The sequence below is a fragment of the Enhydra lutris genome, unplaced genomic scaffold (genome assembly GCF_002288905.1).
Source record: "Enhydra lutris kenyoni isolate GAN:26980312 unplaced genomic scaffold, ASM228890v2 scaffoldscaffold25, whole genome shotgun sequence".
NCBI classification, from domain to species: Eukaryota; Metazoa; Chordata; class Mammalia; order Carnivora; family Mustelidae; genus Enhydra; species Enhydra lutris.
The window spans coordinates 27,069,681-27,094,570 of record NW_019154109.1 but is presented as its reverse complement, the minus strand read 5'-3'; the positions used below and the strand labels follow the sequence as shown (position 1 = coordinate 27,094,570).

The 24,890-nt window shown below is 48.4% G+C and overlaps 1 protein-coding gene across 2 annotated transcripts in view; it reads left to right on the top strand.

The window, feature by feature from the left end:
• LOC111151138 (carboxyl-terminal PDZ ligand of neuronal nitric oxide synthase protein) overlaps positions 1-24,890 on the top strand; it is a 262,208-nt gene that overhangs the window by 172,456 nt on the left and 64,862 nt on the right. For both annotated transcript variants that reach the window (XM_022508925.1, XM_022508926.1), the window contains exon 3: positions 15,764-15,856. In XM_022508925.1, coding sequence (XP_022364633.1) covers positions 15,764-15,856 — 93 coding nt within the window. The remainder of the gene's footprint in view (positions 1-15,763; positions 15,857-24,890) is intronic.

Below are 24,890 nucleotides of genomic sequence, written 5' to 3'. Positions count from 1 at the left end.
CTTGCAGCAAGTTTCTTATGGTAAAATACCCCTTTAGAGACCCTTGGTTATCTTAATTATTCAGTATCAAATATAATGTCCCTGTTTTAAAATTGGATTTCCTTTTATCTTTGTAGTGGCTATGGGGGAATGGAAAGATACAGAGATATGAAATGAGGGACCTTTTGTACACCTTTTTGAGAGTAATTTGAAACATTTTAAGAAAGAGATCATGGCTGATATTTCAGGAAGTGGAATGGATAAACACATTTGAGTTTAAAAAAAATCTGTTCATTTTTGAGCGGTGATCTGAATGTAATTGGTTACTTCTGAGTATCATCCTGATCAGAAAAAAGATGGGAAGAAATAAAAGCAACTTGGCTCATTTTAGCCTGGAGAAAAATAGTTCTCTTTTTTGGCACAATTATTCCAAGCCAATAAATTGTTAAGATGACATATGATTTTGGAGCTTAGTCATAGAAGAGCCTTTGATTTGGACTCACAATGTGGTGATTGCTACGAACAAGGTGACCATTAGAGGTAATTTTCTATGGGGCTCCATGGCTACTGTTCTTTCTCTTTTTTCAGTTTTTTTTTTTAAATGTAGGAAAGTGTGCAAATTACCTGTGGTCCAGTCAGTAGCCTGATTTCCTATAAGCTGTTAAGCTCTTAGGAACTGAGAAGTAGGTCAAATAGGCAGAGTCTGTGTGTTTCCTGAACTCAAGTAACTTTTCAAAGTGTCGTGCTCAGAGTCTGAGGGCAGGAACCTGTGTTCTCAGATGTAAGGGTGCTTTGACTTTCCTTTCGATAGCCATCAGAATGACCACATATTGAATGGAAATAAAATGGAATAAAATAAATGGAAGGAGAAGTTGGCTGTATTGAGAAGACTGTCTTTCTCCAGGATTAAAGGGTGCCTAGCCAAGAGCCTCCTCTGGGCAGTGTTCTTCCTGTCCGGGATCTGTCTGTCTGTAGGTGTGGGTGGCGTGTACAAGCCCGGTATGAGAGCGACTTGTACATGTTCTCACCTCCCCAGGACAGCTGGCCTCCCTGGAGTGTTCCTTGCTTCCTCCCCGGCCCTCATATTCTCAATGCTGTGGCCGAAGTGTGCTCTCTTCATTGTCAGATCAAGTCCTTCCATTTGGCTGAAAATCCTATAACAGACACTACATTGGATATAAAGCTGAACCTAGAGAGCACCTGCCTTCAAAGAACTGAGTCCGGTTGAGAAGATGAGAGAGGACATGTTCCAAGTAAAGAGTGTTAGCGTGTTTTGTATTCAGCGTAGTTAGGAAACCAGCCCCCCCGAGTGCTAATTGCCGTAGCAGCGTGGAAGAAATTCCTTTCAGTTCCGGTAGTCAGGGTGGGTGTTTAGGAAGTGCTATTTGAAGGAGAAGGCAAGAGAAGACTTTGAATAGATAAAGGGACTGAGGGAGTTTTAAGGTAGTAATTACGTAAGTAGCAGTGCAGACCCCAAAAATCCCTGCTGTCTTCAGAATAGACAGTGAATAAACCACAGTGCATTTGAACGGTTGCAACAGAGTACTTCATGTAGGGCAGTGGCTTTCAAATTTTTATTTTTATTTATTTAGTTTGAGAGAGAGCATGAGCAGAAGGGACGGGCAAAGAGGGAGAGAGAAGCAGACTCCCCGCTGAGCAGGGAGCCCGGTGTGGGGCTCGATCCCAGGACCCCAAGATCATGACCCAAACTGAAGGCAGGTGCTTAGCTGATTAGGCCTCCCAGGTGCCCCAAGGTCTTAATTTTTTAAAAGAAAAATTTGAGGTGTCATGATCCCGGGGTCCTGAGATCGAGCCCCAGTCTGGCTCCCTGCTCAGCGAGAAGTCTGCTTCTTCCTCTGCCTTGGCCTGCCGCCCACTCCTGGCTGGTGCTTTTGCTTGCTCTCTAAAATAAATAAAATCTTAAAAAAAAAGTTGACCTCATTTGTCAAACAGAATATTATGTGGAACGCCAACATATTAAACATGAGAGCTGTAGGCTGCAGGTGGGGGGACGCACATTTCCGCCTGTGTGGTTTCTCAGCCCTGAAGAGGTCGCTGAGGCTCTGTCCCAAGCCCAGGGCTCTGCAGAGTCAAGCTTAGATGTCACATGTGTCAGGGAGCAGTTTGGTAGAAGGGAAACTGGCCGCTTTGGGTCCATTGGCAGAAAGCGTTGAATAGCGGGTTTTGAGTCTCTTGTTTAGGCAGTCTGTTGTTTTAGAAAATTTTTGGTCAGAACCTATTATATATAATGTTTCAAGAAGATTAGGATCATGGCAGGGTGCATTTTTGGGGCCCTCCCTCACCTTGCAGCATCATCTTCAGGACACCCCTGAAATTAGGGGGAGAAACAGAAAAGACACGAGGCCAAGTTGGAGAGCGCTGGCCAGGGTGAAGTGGGATCATGGGAAAGTGCTCTGAGACTTCCAGAAGGCTGGAGGGCAAGACTCACATACATGGGTTAGAAGGAACCTCTCTGGGCGGTAATGATCCAGACCGGGGGGACGGTAGGGGGGTGGCTCTGAGAGCAGGTCCCCTGTGTGTGGATTTGGGGACGAGGCCGGTGTTCAGGAGCCGACAGGGCGGTGGGCTAGGTGTTGCCCGGTGGCAGACTCCTGCCTAGGAAATGCCGAAAAAGCATTTCTTTCTTCTTCTTCTTTTTTTTTTTTTTTTTTAAAGACTTTTTAATTTATTTGACAGAGAGATCACAAGCAGGCAGAGAGGTAGGCAGATAGAAATGGGGAAGCAGGCTCCCTGCCGAGCAGAGAACCCAACGTGGGGATCGATCCCAGGACCCTGAGATCACGACCCGAGCTGAAGGCAAAGGCTTAACCCTCTGAGCCACCCAGGCGCCCCCGAAAAAGCATTTCTGCCTGTTGGAGTGTTGGACTTGGCCCTGAGAGCCTGCACCTGTAGAGACATCCACTCTTGATTACAGATCCTGAAGGGAAGGGGTGTCTGCCCCGGGGCCACAGAAATGGCCTCCCAAAGGCGCCAGGATACCAGACAGAGTGGAGAAGGCTTGGAGCAGAGCGGTGGAGGGACCTGAGGGTGTCTGTTGCCCCAGCCCAGTGATCCAGCAGGTGTCTGGATGGGCTGGCCGTGGAGGGAGCCCTGGGGCTGGGGAGTCTTCCCCATCTCGTCCAGCCGGTGTGAGGTTCTCCTAGCCTGCACTGTAGGGCACCACAGGAGCCCTCGCTCTTAACCTGGAAGGGAGAGGATCTGGGACCTCACTGTCATTTGCACTGCCGTGGGAACAGCGCTCTTGACAGGCTGTTCCTGCCCTGGAGGTGTGGAGTGGGGGGACCCCTGAAGAGGAGGAGGTCAGGGCATCCCCCGATCCTAATGTTTCATCCAGCCCAGAACGTTTTGGTTTTCATTTTATTTTTTAAATTAATTTAAAATTTAAATTTAAAATGTAAACTAAAAACTTTAAATGTCATTTATTTTTAAAGTTAACAGGGTAAAATCGATTTTATGGTATAGTTTTGTGAATTTTAGCCTCTAGACTCTAGTGGCCGTGACCACAATCAGGGTGTAGCACTGTCTCCGTCACCCCCTTCTCCCTGGTGCTGTCCCTTTGTGGCCGTACTCTCTCCCCAGCCCTAACCCTTGGCAACTACCCCTTTGTTCTCTGTCACCAGTTTTGCCTTGAGGTTGGCCTATAACTGGATTGTATACCTGGATGTAACTTTTAAGTCTGCCTTTTGCATTCAAAGCGTAATATCTTTGAGATGCTTCCAGGTTTTGTGGGAATCAGTAGTTCATCTTCATCTGTTAGTTTTTTTTTTAACTTTCCAACCAATTTACCATTTTTGTTTTTGTTTTTTAAGTTTTTAAATTTCCATTAGTAAACACAGTGTCGTGTTAGTTTCAGGTGTGCTGTTTAGTGCTTCGTCCCTGGGTGGTCCTCACAAGAGCCTCCTTCATCCCCATCACCTGTTCCCCCAGCCCCCCACCCACCTCCCCTCTGGTGACCAGCAGTGTGTTCTCTAGAGTGAAGAGGCTGTTTCTTGGTCTCTCTCTCTCCCTCCCCCCCAACCCCTTTGCTCGTTTGTTTTGTTTCTTAAGTTCCACATATGAGTGAAATCATATGGTATTTGTCTTTCTCTCGCTGACTTATTTCAGTCAGTGTCAGACCCTTTAGCTCCATCCATGTTGTTGCAAATGGCAAGATTTCAGTCTTTTTTTTTTTTAATTTATTTGTCAAAGAGAGAGAAAGCACAAGCAGGCAGAGTGGCAGGCAGAGGCAGAGAGAGAAGCAGACTCCCCACTGAGCAAGGACCACAATGTGGGACTCGATCCCAGGACCCTGGGATCACCACCTGAGCTGAAGCAGCGGCTTAACCGACTGAGCCACCCAGGCATCCCAGATTTCACTCTCTTTGACAGCTGAGTAATATTCCATTGTGTATACACACCACGTCTTCTTTATGCATTCATCTGCTGATGGACACTTGGGCTCTTTCCATGACTTGACTATTGTGGATGCTGCTGCTGGAAGTATCAGGGTGCATGTATACCTTTGAATTAGTATTTTTCTGTTCTTTGGGTAAAGACTTAGTAGCACAATTGCAGGATTGTAGGGTAGCTCTATTTTTAACTTTTCGAGGAAACTCCATACCATTTTCTGGAATGGGTGCACCAGTTTTCATTCCCACCTGTGATTTTTTTTTTTAATAACGGTACACCTCACACTTGAACTACATATTTTCCTTATGATTTTTTATTATATTCCATTATATAGATGTACCACAGTTTATTTACTTGCTGGAAAGATATTGGGTTTTTTCTAATTTTAGTGATTATAAATAGAGCTGCTAGCGTTTCCTGTATGAGTTTTTGTGGGAACATAAGTTTTTCTTTCTTTGGGTAAATACCTAGCTGAGCTATCACTGGCCATATGGTAAGCATATGTGTAACTTTAGGAGAAACTGCTCAACCATTTTCCAGAATGGGTGTGTTATTTGACATTTCCATCAGCAGCCTACAAGAGGCCCAGTTGTGTTCCATCCTCTCTAGTGCTTGGTGGTAGTACCATTTATTTTTATTTTTATTTTTTTACTTTAGCTATTCTAATTAGTACAGAGTGGGATCTCCTCATGGTCCCATTTACATGTCCCTAATGGCTAATGATGTTGAGCATCTTATCATGGGAAGCCATTATTCCTGCCTTGGGGGACTGTGCTGTTGTCTTAGGGAGCTGTGATGATGTCTGGACACAGCTCAGTAGGCCCTAGGATGCCAACTTCAGAAGTTCCAGTGCACAAAAATAATATTATGCCCTCCTTTCCTAGGCAAGACTCACTGTGGTTATGGTTCCTCCTGTCAGACAGCAACTCTGAACCAACCTCCAAACCTTGTTGGCTTCTTTTCATGTGCTTCTTGGCCTTCCTATGTCCTCTGAAGAAGTTCTGTTGGTCTCTTGCCCAGTTTTTACTTAGAATTTTTTTTAATGAGTTTTGAGTGTTCCTTAGATATTTTGGATGTGTCTTTTGTCAGATGTGTAACTTGCAAATATCATCTCCCAGTTGTAGCTTGCCTTTTTCTTCAAGTCAAACTGGCTTCCACAGAATAAAAGTTTTTAAAATTTTGATGAAGTCCAATTTGTCAGAACATTTTCTTTGCCGGTTCATGTTTTTGGTGTCAGGCCTAAGTATTCGGTATAATGACCTGTAACCTGCTGGTAATGGGCTGGAAGGGACGATGAAGTTGAGTGGAGGTTATGGGATGTGCCTGCTGATGGGATGGCCAGCATTCATCTCTTACCCCTCTTTGCCTCTTGGTTCCTCTGGGTCTGTTGCATCTCACTCTAGTACCTTAGAACCACCTGGGGAGTTTTAAAAAATCCCAGTGTCCAGGCTGCACACCACACCAATGAAATCAGAATTTCTGGGGTTGGGATCCGGATACTAGGGATTTCGTCAGCATCCCAAATGGTCCCATTGCACGGCCAGGGTGGAGAACCTTTGCTGTGCTTCATGATCCCTTGGACCTGGAGGAAATATTGCCACCTGCTGACAGTAGGAAATTATTATGCTTGGAAACAAGTCAGTAACTCTTCAGACTGTCCTCCCTTCTGGGAACTTGTGCCCTGGATACTGTTTTTTTTTTTTTTTTAAATCCTTTTTGTCTATTAGAGTTTGATTTTTGGCCATCAAAGGTGGGCTGTTTATGAGAAACACCCTCTCTCAATTTTTAATGTAACCAGGATAATAATATTACAACTGGTGGGAATCATAAAATATTAGGATAAACACAAAACCCTGGGTGGCTCAGTGGGTTAAGCCGCTGCCTTCGGCTCAGGTCATGATCTCAGGGTCCTGGGATCGAGTTCTGCATCGGGCTCTCTGCTCAGCAGGGAGCCTGCTTCCCTCTCTCTCTCTCTCTCTGCCTGCCTCTCCGTCTACTTGTGATCCCTCTCTGTCAAATAAATAAATAAAATCTTAAAAAAAATTAAAAACAAAAAACAAAACAAAACAAAAAAATCCCTTAGAGATCATTCGTTCAGACAGTTAAAGTTTCCAAATACCTTTTGGGCATATACGCGTGCTCTAGACCCTTGCTACTCAAAGTGTGGTCCGCGGACCGGAGCACAAGCATCCCCCGGAACCTTGTTTAGAAATGCATCCATGCCCCACCTCCCACCTCCCCAGCCTGTAACTTCGGAAGATCCATGTGACTCACGCGGGTGAGTCAGGTTTGAGAAGCACCACGTTAGAGAATCACAGGTGGAAGCTTCTGGGAGTAGATCTCAGACTCCTCACGAGAAACTGCTTTTCAAACACAACTGTCGCTGCCCTCTTAAAGGCTGAGTGATCCCTTGACAGAGACAACACCGTTACTCCAAGAACCCTCCCAACTCCTCCTTCTCAAGTAGTGTCTTTAGGTCTCCCAAGAGTGACCCTTTCCCTCCCATCTTGCATTATACCACGAACATTCATCGCAGTCCCCTATCTGCCCACTGTGTCCCCCCTTAAACCCGAGAACGCCCGACCCTTATGGGTGAGCGCAAACACAGGCGTCTCAAATCTCTCCTCGCCTCTGCATGGTGCAGATGGGGCTAAGCCCAGGAGGGAGAGCCCTGGAACAAAGACTTAGGAGAGGTAAGGAGGGGGGAAGCCTCACGTGTGCTCACCCGTACGCTGTCCCTGTTGAAAGCATCGCTACTTTTTCCAGGCAGAGGATTGAGAGATTGCTTATTTATCCTGCTTCTCTGTCTCTATAGGAAATTTTTTTTAAAGATTTTATTTATTTATTTATTTGTCAGAGAGAAAGAGAGAGAGAGAGAACACAAGTAGGCAGAGTGGCAAGCAGAGGCAGAGAGAGAAGCAGGCTCCCCGCTGAGGAAGGAGCGCGATGTGGGACTCAATCCCAGGACCCTGGGATCATGACCTGAGCTGAAGGCAGTGGCTTAACCGACTAAGCCACCCAGGCATCCTTCTACAGGAATTTTATCAGCGCGTTTTCTTCATTCTTACAGCCCAGTACTAGGTCTATGTTCCTGGTCTTTCTTGGGGTTCCCCTTTCTACTCTCGGTCCTTTTGGAATCTTCGGTGCTGGTGCCGGGATTGATGTTCAGCCTCTGCCCCTCTGCTTTGCGCTTCTTTCAAAACCCTAAAGCATGTGACCCCCACCAAGCTTTCTGTGCAAAACTCTAATAATTTGTTCTCCAGTTGAGAACCCTCCCCTGTCCATTGCACGCTTTCTCCCTTCCACTCTCTTCCCTTGCTTCTGGGTCGGGCGTGGGCCCATCCACGCACACTCGCTGCAAGGGTGGATATGGTGTCTGTCGCACTGAGAATTGGGAAGAGTCTCGGACGTAATCCAGCCCAGTACCCTCATTTCACAGAAGGAAAGGGAGGTTCCCAGAGAGGTTAAATGTTCCACTCAAGGTCACACAGCTAAGCGCACAAGCCTGGCTTCTTGGGGAACCCTTATAACCCTCGATGCAAAGGGTTTCATTTAACTTTACAAGGTGGCTGTGGGATGCTCATAGCTCATGACAAGGTTGCCCGGGGAGGTCACGGTGCATGATCGATGTCTTTCTTTTTTTTTTTTTTTTTATTATTATTATTTATTTGTCAGAGAGAGAGAGAGAGAGAGAGTGTGAGCACAGGCAGATAGAGTGGCAGGCAGAGGCAGAGGGAGAAGCAGGCTCCCTGCTGAGCAAGGAGCCCGATGTGGGACTCGATCCCAGGACTCTGGGATCATGACCTGAGCCGAAGGCAGCCGCTTAACCAACTGAGCCACCCAGGCGTCCCCGATGTCTTTCTTTTAAAGATACCTTAGAAAGATCAAAGGATTCAGTATTGTCTCATAACCCATTTGGATCTGAGGAAGAAAACCCTTAAATCTTCCATTCACGGCTTTCTTAATACTAGCAGACCTCTTCTCCCGGTTGCATGTCTATCTGTCTGAGTGTGTGTAGGGACGAGTTACACTGTTGAAGCATTTTTTCTTTCTTCCTCTGAAAGGCTAGTTTAACGTTCCTGTCTTCCCAATTACGAGCCTCACCGTTTAGAGGAGCATCTGGGTTGATACTAGAGGGGAAGGCAGAATTGGTTCTATGGGTCACAGCTTCTTAATTCGTGGCTCTTCACCCACCTCTGCCTCGGGTTTTGCTCAGAAGGTGCTACTAGGTATTTCTAACATGCCATGAGCGCCGGCAGAGGGGAAAACAACCCGAGAGCAGGAGCTTATTACTACTGCTGGCTCTTATCCTGCTCCATAAATCACCCCTGCGAGGCCCCTTAATCATTTGGGTTGTCGTTCAGCTCCCCATGACCTGGAAAAAGTGATGGCTGTATTTCTCTCCCCCGGGAGCAGGCACCACTCACGGGCTCCCCTGAGTACACAGCCCCAGATCGCCTGCCCTCAAGGCTCTGCTGCCGCCCGCCACCAGGGGCCTGCTGGATATGCCCCCAGCCAGCTTGCCGGTCTCCTGACCCTGCAGATGCTTCCTCCCCTGGAACATTTGTGTCTGGATCGACCTTTCGCCCCTTCCTCGCTGTTCCAAACAGCGAGAACTTGGATATTTCCTGCCCCCAAACCCTGCCTATGTTTAGAGGGCCCCTTTGCCACATTTTCATGACCTCGTTGGCATTCTGCACCCTTCCCAGGTCACTGACCTGTGTCCCTGGGTGTGGAACAGGGTAGGAAGCAACTGAGGAAATGAGAGCAGCCAGTGTGAGTGGTGTGGGAAAGAATTGGGGGGCGGGAGGGGCATCGCAGGCTTTCCACTGAGCAGTCTGAGAATGTTCCAGATTCTGTAAAGTTGGTTTCTTTCTTTTTTTTTTTTTAAGATTTTATTTATTTGACAGAGAGAGCACAAGTAGGCAGAGAGGCAGGCAGAGGGAGAGGGGGAAGCAGGTTCCCTGCTGAGCAGAGAGCTTGGTGCGTGGCTCGATCCCAGGACCCTGAGACCATAACCTGAGCCCAGGGCAGAGGCTTAAGCCACTGAGCCACCCAGGGTCCCCGTGAAGTTAGTTTCTAATTCTTCCTCCTTTTCTTTGTTGTAAGGTGGGTTGCCTGCACACCAGAGAGCTCATTATGCTTGTATTGGATGTATGGAGGAATGAATGAATCACTTCATTTGCTAGAGCCAGGATCCCGGGCCCGTGAAAAGAACAGATACAACGAAGCTATGAGCACAGGGAGGGGGTCAGAAGATACGGATTCCAGACTTGGGTTTTCTGCTCATGAACCTGAGGAACTTTTTTTCTGGCCATCTTTGGGCAGTGGCTTTCTTCATTCCTAAAACGCGATGTTTGGTCAACGGTTGTGGTTCCGACCATTTTGAACACAAGCATTCCTCTAAAATTTTGTTAATGAAATATTTCAGGGCTACAAAATGCATAAAATGGAATGTAGGAACCACACACCAGAATTCTCTCCCGACAGAATAGTTGGACCTTTAGCTGCCTTTGATTTAGGAAATGTATGACAGCAAAGAGCCACGGTGCCTTTCTAAGAATCTGTATTTTAATTGCTAACAGTAGTAGCCATGCTTTAAAACACAGTACCCATATGAACAGGACACACTGATTCCGTCTAACGCGATTCTAGAGGCCAATGCAAATACAAACAAATTCTTACAGTACGCTTCCAGGACCCAGAGTGGTGTTTCTAAACAGTGTGATCTCTATTACCACCAGTATTCCCCCAAAAATGCCAACTTCTGGCCCAACCTCAGATCTGCTGAATGAGCATCTGTGAGGGTTGGGTCTGGAATTTTGCTTTAAAAAAAAAAAAAAATCAGGTATGCCAAGTGGAATTTAAAACTTGAGTTTCAGATCTCCTGGTCTACAGAGCTGGGTCAATATTTAAGCTCAACATTTATGACACAATGGCAGTGAATTTTCCTTTCTTTAAAAAGTAGCTTCTCTGGTTCCTTTTGAGTATTGTGCAGCTTAGAGAGATTTTACTTATAACCAACTTTCACTTATAGGTCTTGCTAAAATGAGATGCTGGGCTTGAGGTTGATTGATTATTAGGAACTAAATGTCTTCACCTAGTGTTCACAGGAAACTTCACAGGTATTTCAGAATTTGGTTTTAGTCCTGACTATGGTCTTTACCTTGCTCACATTTCTTTTTTTTTATGATTTATATGCTTTTTAAAAAATTTTAAGTTCAATTAATTAATCAGGTAGTGGATTATTAGTTTCAGATGTAGAGTTCATTGATTTGTCAGTCTTATTTATTTACTTAATCAATATTAATAATTAATAATTAGACTTAATTTAGTAATTAATTATATATTATAGTATATATAATATCATATATACTATCATATAAATATTAATATATATTTATTTAATACCCAGTGCTCATCATATCATGTGCCCTCCTTAATGGCCATCAGCCAGTTACCCCATCCCCCTAACACCCCCACTCCAGCAATCCTTAGTTTGTTGCCTATGATTAAGAGTCCCTTAAGGTTTGTCTTCCTCTCTGATTTCTTCTTCTTTTATTTTTCCCTCCCTTCCATTACTATCCTGTTTTATTTCTTAAATTCCACATATGAGTGAGATCATATGATAATTTTCTCTGATCGACTTATTTCACTTAGCAAAATACTTTCTGATTCCAGCCACATCATTACAAATGGCAAGATTTCATTTTTTTTGATGTCTGAGTAGCATTCCTTTGTATATATATATATACACCACATCTTCTTTATCCATTCATCTGTCGATGGACACCTGGAGCCTTTCCATAGTTTGGCTATTGTGGACATTGCTGCTATAAACATTGGGGTGCAGGTGCCCCTTCGGATCACTACATTTGTATCTTTGAGGTAAATACCTAGTCATGCAATTGCTGGGTTGTAGGGTGGCTCTATTTTCAACTTTTTGAGGTATCTCCATACGGTTTTCCAGAGTGTCTGCACCAGCTTGCGTTCCCACCAACAGCGGAAGAGGAGTCCCCTTTCTCCGTCCGCATCCTCGCCAACATCTGTCATTTCCTGACATGTTCATTTTAGCCGTTCTGATGGGCGTGAGGTGGGATCTCACTGTGGATTGTAGTTCCCTGATGCCGAGTGACATGGAGTCTTGCTCACATGTCTGTGGCTTCACAAGAATGAGCAGTTCGAGTCACTGTGCTACCCGGTGGGGCCAAGCACTGCCACAGTTCCTGAGCACCTCGTCCCTCATATTTTGGCTGCCCAGGCACAGGAGCTGGAACTTAGGGAAGCAGGATAGCCCAGGGAACAGAGGTTCCTCTGGCACCATCAGATGATTGGGAACAGCCTTGATCAATAATGAAAGCTGAATCATTTTATTAAATGAAGTATATGGAGCCAGCAGAAATTAAGATGATTAGCAGTGTGTGTGGAGTAAGGAAGAATTCGGGAAGTCAGATCTTCTCAAAGCCCTTGTGCTGATAAAATGGAATCTAGGTTTTAATAACTTCAGTTCATTTATTAATTAACTTCAGGAATGTTTATTTTACCTTTGCGGACCGTGTCACGTTTCCTTCGGGGTCTATGAATAACCACCGTCTACTGACTTCGTGAATTTATTTGACATTCCTTTATCACCCTCTCGTGTCCTGGAGCTAGTTTCTTGGGGACGGATAGGTCCTATTTCTTGTTCTCAAAGGGGTGGGCCTGGCCTAGCGGGGAGGTCAACAACCAGTCAGTGGGGAGTGATTCTAGAGGCTTGTGGATGGCTGTCGAGTCCCCGATGATGGCTCAGCCCCGGGGGGAGGAATCAGGCTGCGGACCTGCGAGGCTTTGCAGTGCAGAAGGCTCCCAGGATAATTCCAGAAGAAGCAGGAGCCCACCACGCAGGTGGAGGGGGGCATCCCAGTCACAGGAAAGAGCAACCGGAAGAATGGAAGAGGGGGGCCTCTTCCACGTGCCTGCGGGAGAGGGACAGAAGTAGAAGCAAGCAGAGCTGAAGTGGCCCCGCCATGAGGAGGGCTGTATTTCTGTACCGTGTTTACAATTTTCATCTTTTTATTGCGGTAAGATAGACATAACATTTTCCACTTCCACCGTTCTCGAAAACTGCTCTATGGCGTTTGCATGCAGCACTCACATTGCCCTGTGACCGTCACCACGCTCCGTCTCCCTGCTTCCCCATGTTTCCTGGGTATGGAGTTTCCCTTCTGGAAGCTGAGAAGGTTTCCTCCAGGCTCCCTTGCACCTGAACACCTCCCTCTTCCCCGCCTTCCCTGCACGGGCCCCGCTGCTCAGCACAGCACTCCGTCCCACCACCAGGTCCCCAGGCTCTGGTGACGGACCCCTGGCACGTTACTGTGGTCTGGAGGGCTTCATCTATCCCTGTGGCGGGGCCCTGGCTGGCAGAGCCAGCACATCGGGTCAGCCTGACCGCACGGAGCGGGAGCCTGGCTGGTTGGCTTGGCCTCCGGAGCTGGCCTGGGCTCCGCGGGAGGCTGGAGACGGTGCAGACGGCGGCCCCGGGGTCCTGTTTGTTCCTCGCCCCCTGGCAGAGCCACAGCAGCCTAGCTTTCCATCCTGCGGGACACATGCTTCCTCCTGAGCCTGAGCCCCCGCCCCCCATCAGCCAGAGCACACAGCCTGGGGAAAAGGAGGCTCGTCCCTCTGTCCCTGTGAGCCCCTGCCCTCTGCTCTCCTGGTCCCTCCTGTGATCTCCCCTGCCTCCAGGTCGGTCTCGTCTCCCCCCACGAGCACAATATCCCGGTTGTCCAAGTGAAGTGCAGTTGCTGTATAAACCGAGTTTCAGGAGAGTAACTGTTCAGCCTTGTGCAGACACTTCATTTCCTTTGATTTCTGGAGTTTCCGGCGGACCCGCAGTTGGAGTATTTCCTCTCGGGCTGGAAAGGGTCAGGGACACCCGCGCACCAGGCAGGGGTCAGGGGTGCAGAACGTGAGCAGCCCACGAACTCTTCTAAATGTCACTCGGGCGGTCCTGGCAGCCGTAACGGGGCCCGTTTCATGCCTGTCTTGCCCCCGTTTGTATGGAAGCACTCCAGAGCATTCCACCAGCTGCTGTCAGGAGTGGTACCTGCTTTGTCATTGTCACTGAGGCTCTGGGGCAGCCATTTTGGTCGTACTTTTACTGGTAGGCCCTGTGCCCACAGAGCCCAGAAGAGCCATCGGGGGGAGGGGGAAGGCTGTGTTCCAGGTCTGAAGAGGACATTGAGTTACGTCGTCTCTTCAGATCAGGGTATGAAAAGGCATATCTTGTCAGGATGTGAGCTCTAGAAACAGTTTCAGATGCGTGGGCCGGGTGCTGGCTGGCTGCCTCCTTGCCAGCCTTGGCTGTGGGGGGAATCTTGACTTTTAAAAACTAGGGACCGGGCAACCAATAGGGAGGTGGATCCAATAAGAAAGAGATGATCAGCTGCTACCAGATTCTTCTGGAAATGGAGGACCTCTAAGATGGTTTAGCAGGCAGTGGGCTCTCTAAAACTAGGGCTGGGGGAGGGACATGGCGCTTTCTAGATGTGGTCACCTAATACTTCATTGTTATTGCTGGAAAAGCAGAAGGAGGAAGTATGTGGAGCTTGTGAGTGAACTCCTGGAGGAAAGCAAAGACAAGCCGCAGAGGACAGGTTCACCTGTCCCAGTGGGCACGGGGCCAAAGTCGGTCACCGGCAGGTTCCCGTGCTGGCTCTTCCACCCGAGGTCATTTCTGTTCGTCGAACACTGTCCCCGCACAGAAGGCGCAGTCAGGGGACTCGCCGTGGATCACAGCCAGGTCCTGCGGCGCATGCCAGACACGCTGTGGCCTTCAGCGGCTGACGGCTGCCGCCCTAGAGAGGGATCAGGTGCGTGGCTGAGGCCTGTCCTGAGCCACACGCCGGTCTGACACGCTTCCCCTCCCGTGCGTGCTGTCAGACACGCTCCGAAGCAAAGTCTGAGCTTGCTGTTTTCCTTCTCCACACGCCTGCCGCTCCGGTTTGCTTTTCTTTCAAGCTCCCCTTGGCACAAAGGACAGCGGTTGACAGGGTAGGAAGAGTGACCACCAGAGCGCGGAGTGATGTATGTTGCTGTCACCGGAAACTCAAATCCGCTGTAAGCCAGAACCTGCCCTCATGATGGAAAGAAAAACCTCTGGCTGCAGTTAGGTCGTGTCCTTGTCTGCAGGCGGCAGCCGGCCTGGGGGTATCAGCACAGACTGTGCCACAGGGTAGGATTGGCTCGGATTGCGGGGGAAGGGACAGAAGGCAGGCAGGGTCGGAAGCTCTAAGTTGAATCCTTAAAATCAGAGTATTGGCCCATAGAAGGTTCTGGATTTCTAATGAGATTGTTCAAAGTAGGTTATGTTTTCATCTCATTAGGATGTATTGGGTTCATTTCTAGTTAGAAATAATTAGGTTCTAGATGTGCCGGTGAGGAGCTGAATGCCGTGCCAAGCTTGGCTGGTGGCGTGCTGGGAGAGCGTGTTGCGTATAAAAAGTCCCAGAGAAGAGGGGCTGCGGGTTGGAGTAGAGATCTTGGCTCTGGGTCTTGTGTTTTCATTGTTTAACCTGTAGCCCAGATGTTTTACTAGCTTGGTGGGGAAATTGGCTACGAGCTGCTCCCAAGATGGGGACCCGATGAAAATAACTTTAATAAACTGGGCCAGTGCTCATGATGCAGTTCAGTGAGGAAAATGTAGAACTATACCGGCCATCACAGATGTCTGCACAGGCATAAGAAATGGCTAGGAATGAGCAAATGTAACGGAGAATGTCTGAGGTTGAGGATGAGGCCGGTGTCCGTCAGCAGCATAGGGACCCATAGGGGTTGTGAGGCAGTGCCCTCCCTCGTAACCACCATTAGTCAGATCCCTTCTAGAATACTCTCCAGAATATTTCAGGCTAATAGAGCTGTGGGTGACTTGGAAACTGACCTATGGATAAAGGAATTTGAGACTTGAACTTAGAGAGAGTAACTTAGAACTCATGATTTTTTTAATATGTGAAAAAAACCCACAACAGCCCTGATCTGAAGACTGGTAGCAGCTCTTCCTAATCCTCAGTGAAGATGGAATTGAGTTTCCACCGCATTTGCGTAGACACAGGAAAAACCTGTCAGTGGAGGTTGTTGAACATCAGAATGAGTTTTTGAGGGAAGGTTCTGGGTTTCCAATGATGTTTTGAAGGCTGGCTCTGTCTTCAGCTCGTTAGGATGGATTACCCCATTCCACGGTCATCCCTGGTGGCCAGGTGCTGACCCCGAGATACCCACCTGCCTTTACATCCCCTGAGAATTCGTCTGTGGCCGCCTCCTGGGGCGTGAGCTAGTTGGGGCCTCGCAGGTACGCTGACCTGACTGGACTGTGCTTCTTTCTCTCCTCCCCCTGCAGTATGAGTTCAAAGCCAAGAACATCAAGAAGAAGAAGGTGAGCATTATGGTTTCGGTCGATGGAGTGAAAGTGATTCTGAAGAAGAAGAAGAAGGTAAGGGGCTCTGACCCAGAAGCTAGTGAGGAGGGGGGCAGGGAAGGTGGGTGTGGGATGCCTTGTCTTTGCTAGGCTGCTCCCTGGACAGAATTCTTCCTCGTCTGGTGAATGGTCTTGCTCAGGGCAGCAACAGCGTTGAGAGGCCGCGGTTGCAGCAGAAGAGGTAGAGGCCGGTGGCCTCCGCAGCCCAACGGCTCCATGTCCTGGCGTCCCGTGGGCAAACAGGGCTCCACCTCCTGCCATCCTTGCATTTTGTCACCTGGACCTTGGAGTCTTGATCTTAGGAAGTACTTGAAATTCAACATGATGACGAGTCAGAGGGTTTGGCAGGAGGGTGGATGGGGAGGCTTCCTTAGCAGCTGTCACCTTCTGTCCCGAATCACCCTCAGTCCCCCAGCCCCACTGTGTTGTCCTGTTGCTGCTGCTTCAGCCCGTCTCTCGGAATAGTCCCTCAAGACCCAACCACCGCTGTTGTTCCGTGTGCAGGAAGCCGGGGCTGTAGCCAAGGTTGGGGGGGAGGAGGATGGAACCATTTGGGGGGAATTCCTCTGAGCTGGGGTGACACAAGAGAGGGGGCGAACGTCACTTAAACGTGTGGCTGTGTTTGTGCTACTTGTACGTGTCGTGGGAGAATGATGTTAACCTCTGGGAAAAGCTAGATGTGCGTATTGGCAGAGGGGAGAGTATGTTTCCAGAAGGAAGCGGAAAGGGGCTTTGTGAGATTGAGGATATAGGAGGAGTCCTTTTGTTTCTCTGTTTCTTGACTCTGCTGGTACCTTTTGGATTTAGGGTGGCCTTGTTTTACACGTCCAATTGCGGCACCCTCGCGCAGGGGCATTGTAGTGCAGAGACCCCACAAGCTGCTTTTGGTTCTGAACCCAAGATGCTGTTAATTCAGGTGGGACTCGAGGTAGACCCTGAGGGTCGGGACTCTAGACGGTGAAGACGAGTACGTAGTCACAGGCGACATAAACTGGGAGAAAGGTAGTTGAGAGAGACGTGGAAGGGGGGTCGTCTTGCTGGTCCGAGGATGTAAATCTGCTCCGTGTCCTCCTCACGAAAACATGGGCCAGGGTAGGACTGGACACCACTCCACGGCGGGGGCCACTCTGCTTCCTTAGGTCGCCCATTTTTTCTCTCAACAAATGGACATATACAAAGGTCTGCCATGTATTAAAGCAAAACTTGTTCTCTTACGTGCCCTAAATATCTTTAGGGGAGGTTCTAGAAAGTGTTATGGCTATGAGGCTGGAATTATACAGGAAAAAAATTGAATATGATAATACCATTCGTAAAGAGCTCTTTAAAAATTCACAAGCAGTAGGGAATTTGTAATCACTTCTGAAATGTTTTTGCCTTGATAAACCTCCATAGTGGGGCCAGAGTCCCCATCTTGTGGTGGGGGGTGGGGAGGGGCATTTTTCTGCCCCTCCCCCACTGCACGTGTGTGCACGCAGTGGTTAATCATGGAATTAATTTCATGTCTTTGGAATATCGTCCTCTTAAGAGTCCCTGGGCAGGTGAGTTGCTGAAGCCAGTGAAATAAGTCACGGGTGGTGATGGCCATGTGAGTTTAAAAGCGAGAGGTACCCTCAGAAAAAAACACAGGCCCGTGCAACCCCAGCTCATGACTCAGGCAGCCTGAGTCCCAGGCAGGCTCTGGTCTTGTGTGTCAGGGAGCTTTACACAGCCCTTCTTGTGGTGGGGGGCTGGTGGCTGAGGGCCCTCGTGTCCTATCTGATGAAGTAGTGGTTGTGGTGTGGGGGCACTTTCCAGATTACAAGATGCTTCTACGCCCATGACATGTGTCCCTGCATCAGACCTCCTGGGAAGGGCTTGGGGACATGTGGTCAGCTTCCACAGCACCCAGTCCCCTCGGGAAATCAGCCACTCTCACGTGTCCTCACTCAGCGGCTTCCCGGCCGGGTACTGAGCGATCGGCCTTCCAGAGTCCAAGACTTACCCTGGCAGAGCTCCAGAGAGGCTCGCGTGCAGACTCGACCACCAGTTCCTTTACTCACTTTGAGACATGGAACGGTTGGCCAGGCCAGAGACTCCCATTAGCCTGACGGGCCCGAAAAGCACGTTTTCTCTGAGGCAAGTGATGTGGGAAGGCACGTGGTTAGACGTGGTTTGGTGAGCATGGAAGGGAGAAATGGAGTAAGTCCACTAATCGTGTGGCAGGAATGTTTCCTGGCCCCTGGTTCCATGATAAATGGGTCCCTTGGATGTTCGTAGGGACCTTGTTGGGCCCATGCTGTCCCGGGGTCTGTTTGACAGGCTCTGCCAGGGTCTGCCTTCATCACCGACTTGTGTAGCTTCCTGGCTCACCATCCCTGCCCCTCCCCACTACCCTGGTGAGCTCACGCTTCCAACTGACATCATCTGTCGGTTGGCTTCCATCTCACAGTCTGCTGTCGTGGGGCCTATTCTGTCTCCGCAGGTGACTTAGTAGACCTCTGATTTGGTCCACGATGATGGCACTATATGGCTTTGCCCTTAGGGGCCAGTCTTATTCCCCATCTCCCTGGGTCCTCCATGTGTCAGGTACCCTAAGCCACAGCATCGTCCCCAATCTGCATATGAGGAAACTGATGTCGAAGAGCCTTAAATATTTTTGCCCAAGATCACACCCCCCGTAAGGACACCTGTGTGCTGAGGTGACACCTGGCAGAGAAGCCAGCTTCCTTCTACTGAGTAATGAGAGCTGAGCTGGAGAAGCATCTTCCCCAGGGGGCCCGTGGGACCTTGTGACTCATTTTGAAACTCCATCCCTGCTAATTGCTAGTGTGGCTTCCCTCTCCAGCTGGCCTAGACAAGAGGTGATCTAACAGGTCTTTCCTCAATCTGATTCTTTTGATGCCAGGCTTGGGAAAGGGATGCTTCCTGTCTTGTTTTCTCTACCCCTGCCTGGTGTCTCTTTCGGGCGTGCTTGTGATTTGGATAGAGCCTGTAAGCACAGCGTTCATTTCTGTCACCTGGGAAGCTGGGTGCACATTCACAGTGGTCAGCCTCTGTGTCGTTTGGTTCCCTCATGGCTGGCCCCTGATATCTGAGGGCTCACACCACTTCGCCGTCTGCGTGTCTGTCTCTGTGTAGAGAATGGAGAGAGGCCGAGTGCAGATGTGCCACGCTTGTCTCCAAGGAAATGGAACAGTCTGCAGATGTCTGACGGCCATCCTCATCAAGGTTAAGAACTAGAGCTCTTGCCAGTGGCTGAGGGTTTAGAAAAGGTCACAGCTGATAATGAGCCATGGGCACAGTAGAGGTCCAGCCTGACATTCTCAATGGATTCCTCAGTGTCTGGGCTGCCCTCCATGGTCAAAATGTTGACTCGTCCTCTCCGCCTGCAAACACATTGACTTTCCCCGGGTTAGTGTGCATGCTGGAGGGAGCCCTTCGCTAAGAAGAGAAGACCTGGGTCCTCGTCCTGGCTCTTCCCTACCTGGCTGTGGGGTCATAGGCAGGTTATTTTGCCTCTCTGAGCTAAACTATCAAGAGTTGGATCAGGGGGCACCTGGGTGGCTCAGTGGGTTGAGCCTCTGCCTTCTGCTCAGGTCATGATCTCAGGGTCCTGGGATCGAGCCCCACATTGAGCTCTCTGCTCAGCAGGGAGCCTGCTCCCCCTTTCTCTCTGCCTGCCTCTCTGCCTACTTGTGATCTCTGTCTGTCAAATAAATAAATAAAATCTTAAAAAAAAAAAAAAAAGAGTTGGATCAGGTGATTACTTTCACCTCGCCCGCCGGGATGCTCTGCGCTGCTTGGGTGTGTGGGTCACCTGTCCTTACGTAGGTCCTGAGAGCCCCCTGGGCTAGAAAAAAAGCAGACCCTAGAGGCCAAGTGGGTTTGTGCATTGTTGCCTCCTGATTCTCTCGGGCGGGCTGGGACCTGCTTGCCTGTCTATGCTTGGTGAATAGTGGGATGCTTTCTGCCCGGGGTCGGGGTGGGGATTGCAGAGAAGGCATGTTTTTAGGGATTCCCTGCCCTCCCAAGAACTTCTTAAGGATGGGGCCATTGTGGTAAGCCCAGCACTTATTCGGGGACCTGGCCCATTTGGTGTGTTTTCAATTATTGTGGTTGTTGGCTCACTGGATGAGTGAGAGTGATTTGTGATGATGTCCTCAAATTGGGAAGAACTAAGTACTTAGCAGTTGGATCAAATGAAGTCTCGTTTGATACTTGTGGCTCTCACATTCCCTCCCTCTTTTCTGCTCTTGTCCATTTGCCCGTTTGAAGACACAAGGAGAGCCTTTCCCAAGCTCCGGAAGGCCTTAATGGGAGTCGTTCACTTCAGTGGTGCTCTCAGCTGGACCTGCTCAGGGGCCTGATTCCAGGACAGACCATAGACAGATATTTTACGATCATCTCTCACTGAGATATAAACTATATCTTTTCGGTTATGTTAACAAGCATCTAAAAATGCTGCCGTCCTGAACTGATGCCAGCAGGTAATGAATCTCAATTTCCCTGGACTCTTGGTTGAGGTTTGTGCTGTGAACCCCACTATTAAGGGGCTTTGTCAGCTCCTAATCAGTTCGTTTCCTTCAACTCCCAGCCAGACCCAAGTAATTAGCTTTGCTGTGTATATAATAATGATCATTTATTATAACCCTGGAGTCCCACTACAGTGCTATTTGCTAGGGAGTGGGCTTCCGAATAAGAAAGATTAGTCTTGAACTTCATCCAAAGGGTTTTTCTATGAAAGGCTCTGAAAGGCCTCAGTTTCACATGATATCTCTTGTATTCCATTAACTGGATTGGGATCTCCTAAGGCTCTCCTAACGTCCTACAAAGGCTCCTTCGTAATCATTGTGTGTCTACCATGTTCAAGGAACTGAGTAGGATCCATAAGGGTATTAGACATGGACCCTTTCCAGCAAAATTATTTTTAATGGCATTATCTGCACATGTGGGTCTACTACAGCTCCCACAGATGTGCATTAGAATTATTTATCTCTTTTCTCCCATGGGCTAAGCCTTTAGGGGCAGGGACCCTGTCTTCTTTCTAATTCTGTTTCATTTGTTTGGGAAGGTAGAAGAACAGAGGGATCAAACTCATGAGAGTAATTACATGCAAAGATGGTAATGAGAGCAGCTAAAAATAGTAGCTAACGCTGGTATTGGACACCTGCCATTTGCTGGGCCTGTTTAATGTTCCATATGCTTATTAATTGGTCATAACCACTCTGTGACGTAGGTACCGTCCTTAGGCTCGTTTCGTGAAAGAAGATTGAACAACTTGCCCAAGACCTTACATCCCATCAGAGGTGACGTCAAGGTCTGAATCGGGTCTGTCTCCCTCAAATAAGTAGGTTCTTCCCACCACTGTGTTGCCGTGTGTCCACTCATCTCTTCAGGCTGCTCAGAGAAAAGCTTCTCTGTAGGAAATGCCTCATTAACCCAAGGTCTTTAACTTCTAGCCTGTACTCTGTCACCAGGATAGCACATCGCAGGAGAACTAGTTTCCTGCCCAAAGAGTAGCTTTAGTTATTCTGGAAACATAGACGTCAAATCTGATTGCATAAGAAAAGGGGCAGGAAGAATGGTAGAACCAGAATTCAGGAGAAAGAACTTCAGGAACGATTGAGTCTGCTCCCATGGTTGGTTGGGTTTTGGTAACAGAGGACAGGAGAGGCCCTGTGACTGTCCCAGGGTCGCCCACACAGATACTGATGGAGCCAGGACCGAACTTGGTCCAGTTTTCCTCCTACCATGTCATGTTTCTAGGCCCCCTTTATCGTCTGCTCATTTTAAAGCATGCACATTAGGAATTATGTACATTGTGTGAGGATTTATGAGCACTGTGGTTTTGAAATGTGTTACCTGTATCCATAGGTGATGTCTGAAGATGAGGGATTGCTCTATTTTCAGACTAATCCTTTTCTGTCTGGAAACATGGAGAACTTGTCAAGCTGAGTTAATAAGGCCCTTGCAAGGTTGTGTTGTGTTATGTTATAAGAAGTTTCCACTGCTGCCAGGAGCATGGATAACGGTAAAGCTCACACACTCCGTGGTGTGTCTAGGGAGTCAGTGCCAATACAAATTCTTCCTCCCCTTTTGGGTTCCTGGGGAAGAGCTTCGAAGATGCCTTATCCATTTCTGGGCTCGAAGAGGAGACAGGACAGCTAGGATAATTATCCCAACTCGCTCTCCTGTTCTTGGCACTGTTCCAGGCAGTCCTATCTCTGACCCAGTTCCCACATCCTATTCCCTGCCGGCAGATTTTTGGAATGTCAGAATGGCTGTAACTTTCCCTGGAGGACTGGCCGTTTGCACTCATTAGATAAAGGACACGCTTCTCCCATTCCGTGGTCTGCAAGCCCTTTACTATTTGCAGGCGGTGGAGACTGACTTTCTCTGATTGTATCACTTGGAGTGACAAGGAGAACGTGGGGCATGGAGGCGTACGAGTTGGGTTTCATTACCACTGTGCTAGGTGAACTTGGCGGGGGGGCGGGGGGGAGTAATGTCTCTGAGCCTTAGTGTTTATCTTTTAAGGTTGTGATCAATGCTGAAAACATGAAGGAAGTATTGTAGAAACGTTATTAAATGAAAGGAAGACTTTTCTTCTGTATCCGCTGGAGTTTTTTTGTGAGAATAGAAAAGGAAGCAGCTAAAAATGACTTGCCTGTATCTTTTCTTTCTCACTTTGTGTTATTCTAGGTCCTCCAAAAACCAAATGCCAAGACGGGATTCAGTGCCTGTTCGAGAAGGTGGGGAGGCCCTGGGCGAGGCCGGTTAGCTCTCACAGTTCAGTGTGGGGCTGTTTCCAGGTGAAGGAGAGAGCAGGACAGGAGAGAAGGGTGGGAGACAGTCTCTTAGATGGCGGTGAGGAAGATGGAGGCTCTGAGGAAGCTGTGGCAAGGCTGTCAGGGAGTCCTGGAGCCAAGGCCAGGTGCAGGGCCTCCCATGGCTGCCAGGGACGGACCTGCTCTGGGTGTCCCTGCACACTCCTTAGCTGGGGGCGTCCCGAAGCAGGTCCCTCAGCACACTGATGGTGGGTTTCAGAATGCCCCAGGCGGGACCCGTGGTCTTACTCCCTGTAATTGGAGGTCTTGGGGCACATTCAGCTTTCTCTCTCCAGGAAGTTTTGACAAGCCAGTAATGTGACGCAGAGCCTTCCATCAAGTTAAGCTGCTCTATTGGTGTTGATTTTTAAAATTACCTTGGCGTGAGGAATTCACAGGAAGGGAGACGTGAGGGAAGGAAAGGCACAGAGACAGGTTAGTAAGCTCTAGTTCAGAGGCCTCCTGAAGGCTCAACAATGCTGAGTGTCCTTGGCAGGTGCAGAGGGACATGATTATACACGTACAGGGTGGGAGTCTGGCAGAAGGCTGGAAGTTCCCCTGTGGTACTCCCCATCCACTCCCGTTCCTTTCTGTCTGCGGAGCCGATGAGGGGTTCGCTCTCCATCTCCCCGGGCCTCGCTGATGGGCCTCACTGTCACCACGCGGACTCTCCGTGGTGCTGGGGAGGCCCCGCCTGAGCCTGGACCTGAGGCTGAAGGAGGCTGAGGACCAGCTCGTTCTGTCCTGCTGGTCGTCCTGTTAGCAGTAAACATGACTGTGAGGTGCCCTCTGCCTCAGAGAGGGGTGACAGCTTTGTGTGTGCACCCCTCTCCTTCCCTCCTGTCTTCCCCTTGCTTCTCCACTGCACTCCCATCTGGACTTGAAATGTCTTCATTGTTGGGTCTGTCTCGGAGACTATAGCCCATTCAGGACAGTAGTAGCAACACTAAAAATTTCCTCATGCAGCTTCCAAGACTCCCGAGATCTTTATTTCTAAGCATTTAAACAGGAAATGGTTTCAGGTAGGAGCGGGAGCTGTGTGAGCTTCTGGAGCCGGTGAAACTAAGTCTGGCTGTACGTAGTCTTCATTAATAACGTCGCTGTCCCATGGTTGAAGCCAACTTTGATGCCTAACTGCATGGCGGCAGTAGGTCATTCGTTTCTCTTCCTGTTTTCCTTCTCTTATTAAGAACATTTTTTTTCCCTAAAATTTTTCCCTTCAAAGAATATTTATTTCTGTGTAGAAAAGCGAGAAGAGGGTGATTCGTGTGTGTGGTCTTTGTTTTTGTTTTTTCCTCTGGAACATTTGAAAAAGAGGAGGTCTGTGAAATGGTTTCAGAGCAAGAGAGAAGACATCGTTCCTTAGGTCCACCGGGCTTCCCTCTGAGGCATGCGGTTGATGGTCCCGCACTGATGCTCAGAGAATGGTCACTGGTTTATAAATCAGAACTTAGCTCTCATCTTGACCAGGCTGTAAACTAGGGGACACCATGCTGCGGTCTCTGCACGGCTCAGGGTATAATTTGAAAGATGGTGGCCTGGAAGGGATATTGAAGTGTACACTTTGCCCCAGGTCCTTTGACTTATCTTGGTAATTTTCTGATCCCTTCATCAATTTAATGGACACGTGCAATGATTCCTACAAAATCTATGAAGGGATTGGACCAGATTTTAATGCAATTTTCAGAAAAGGAAAGTAAGTAGGTGGAAAGTTGTTTATTTTTTGGTCAAGATATCCACTAGGGGTGCCGGGTATCCCTTCTAAAAGTATTTTCTGAAATGTTGAGGTTTCAATCAAAAAGCACTTCTCTACCAGAAATGGGGAAAATCTCAAATGCGTAAAAAGAGAGTCAAGAGATGGCACTACTGAGATGACAGGTGTTGGAATTATCTGACAAGGATATTAGGGCGCCGTCACAAAGATCCTTCCATGAGCAGTTACACTCTTGACACAGAAGTAGAAAGACTCAGTAGAAAGAGAAGAAAGAAGACCCAAATGGAAATAATAGCACTAAAACCTACAACTGCTGAAATACGGTCCAGGTGAATGGGCTCACCAGCGAGCAGACGTGCTCTCTCTCCACACGCTGCTAACTGAACTGAATTAAGACCGGGCAGGAATACGTGCCCATAAATAGAAATGTGATTTCATAATAATATTTAATTATTTAGTATTTATATTACAAGTTGCCCCAAATCAAGCCATGTTTGAAATCTGTTTTGCTGTTCGAAGGACTCCCAGG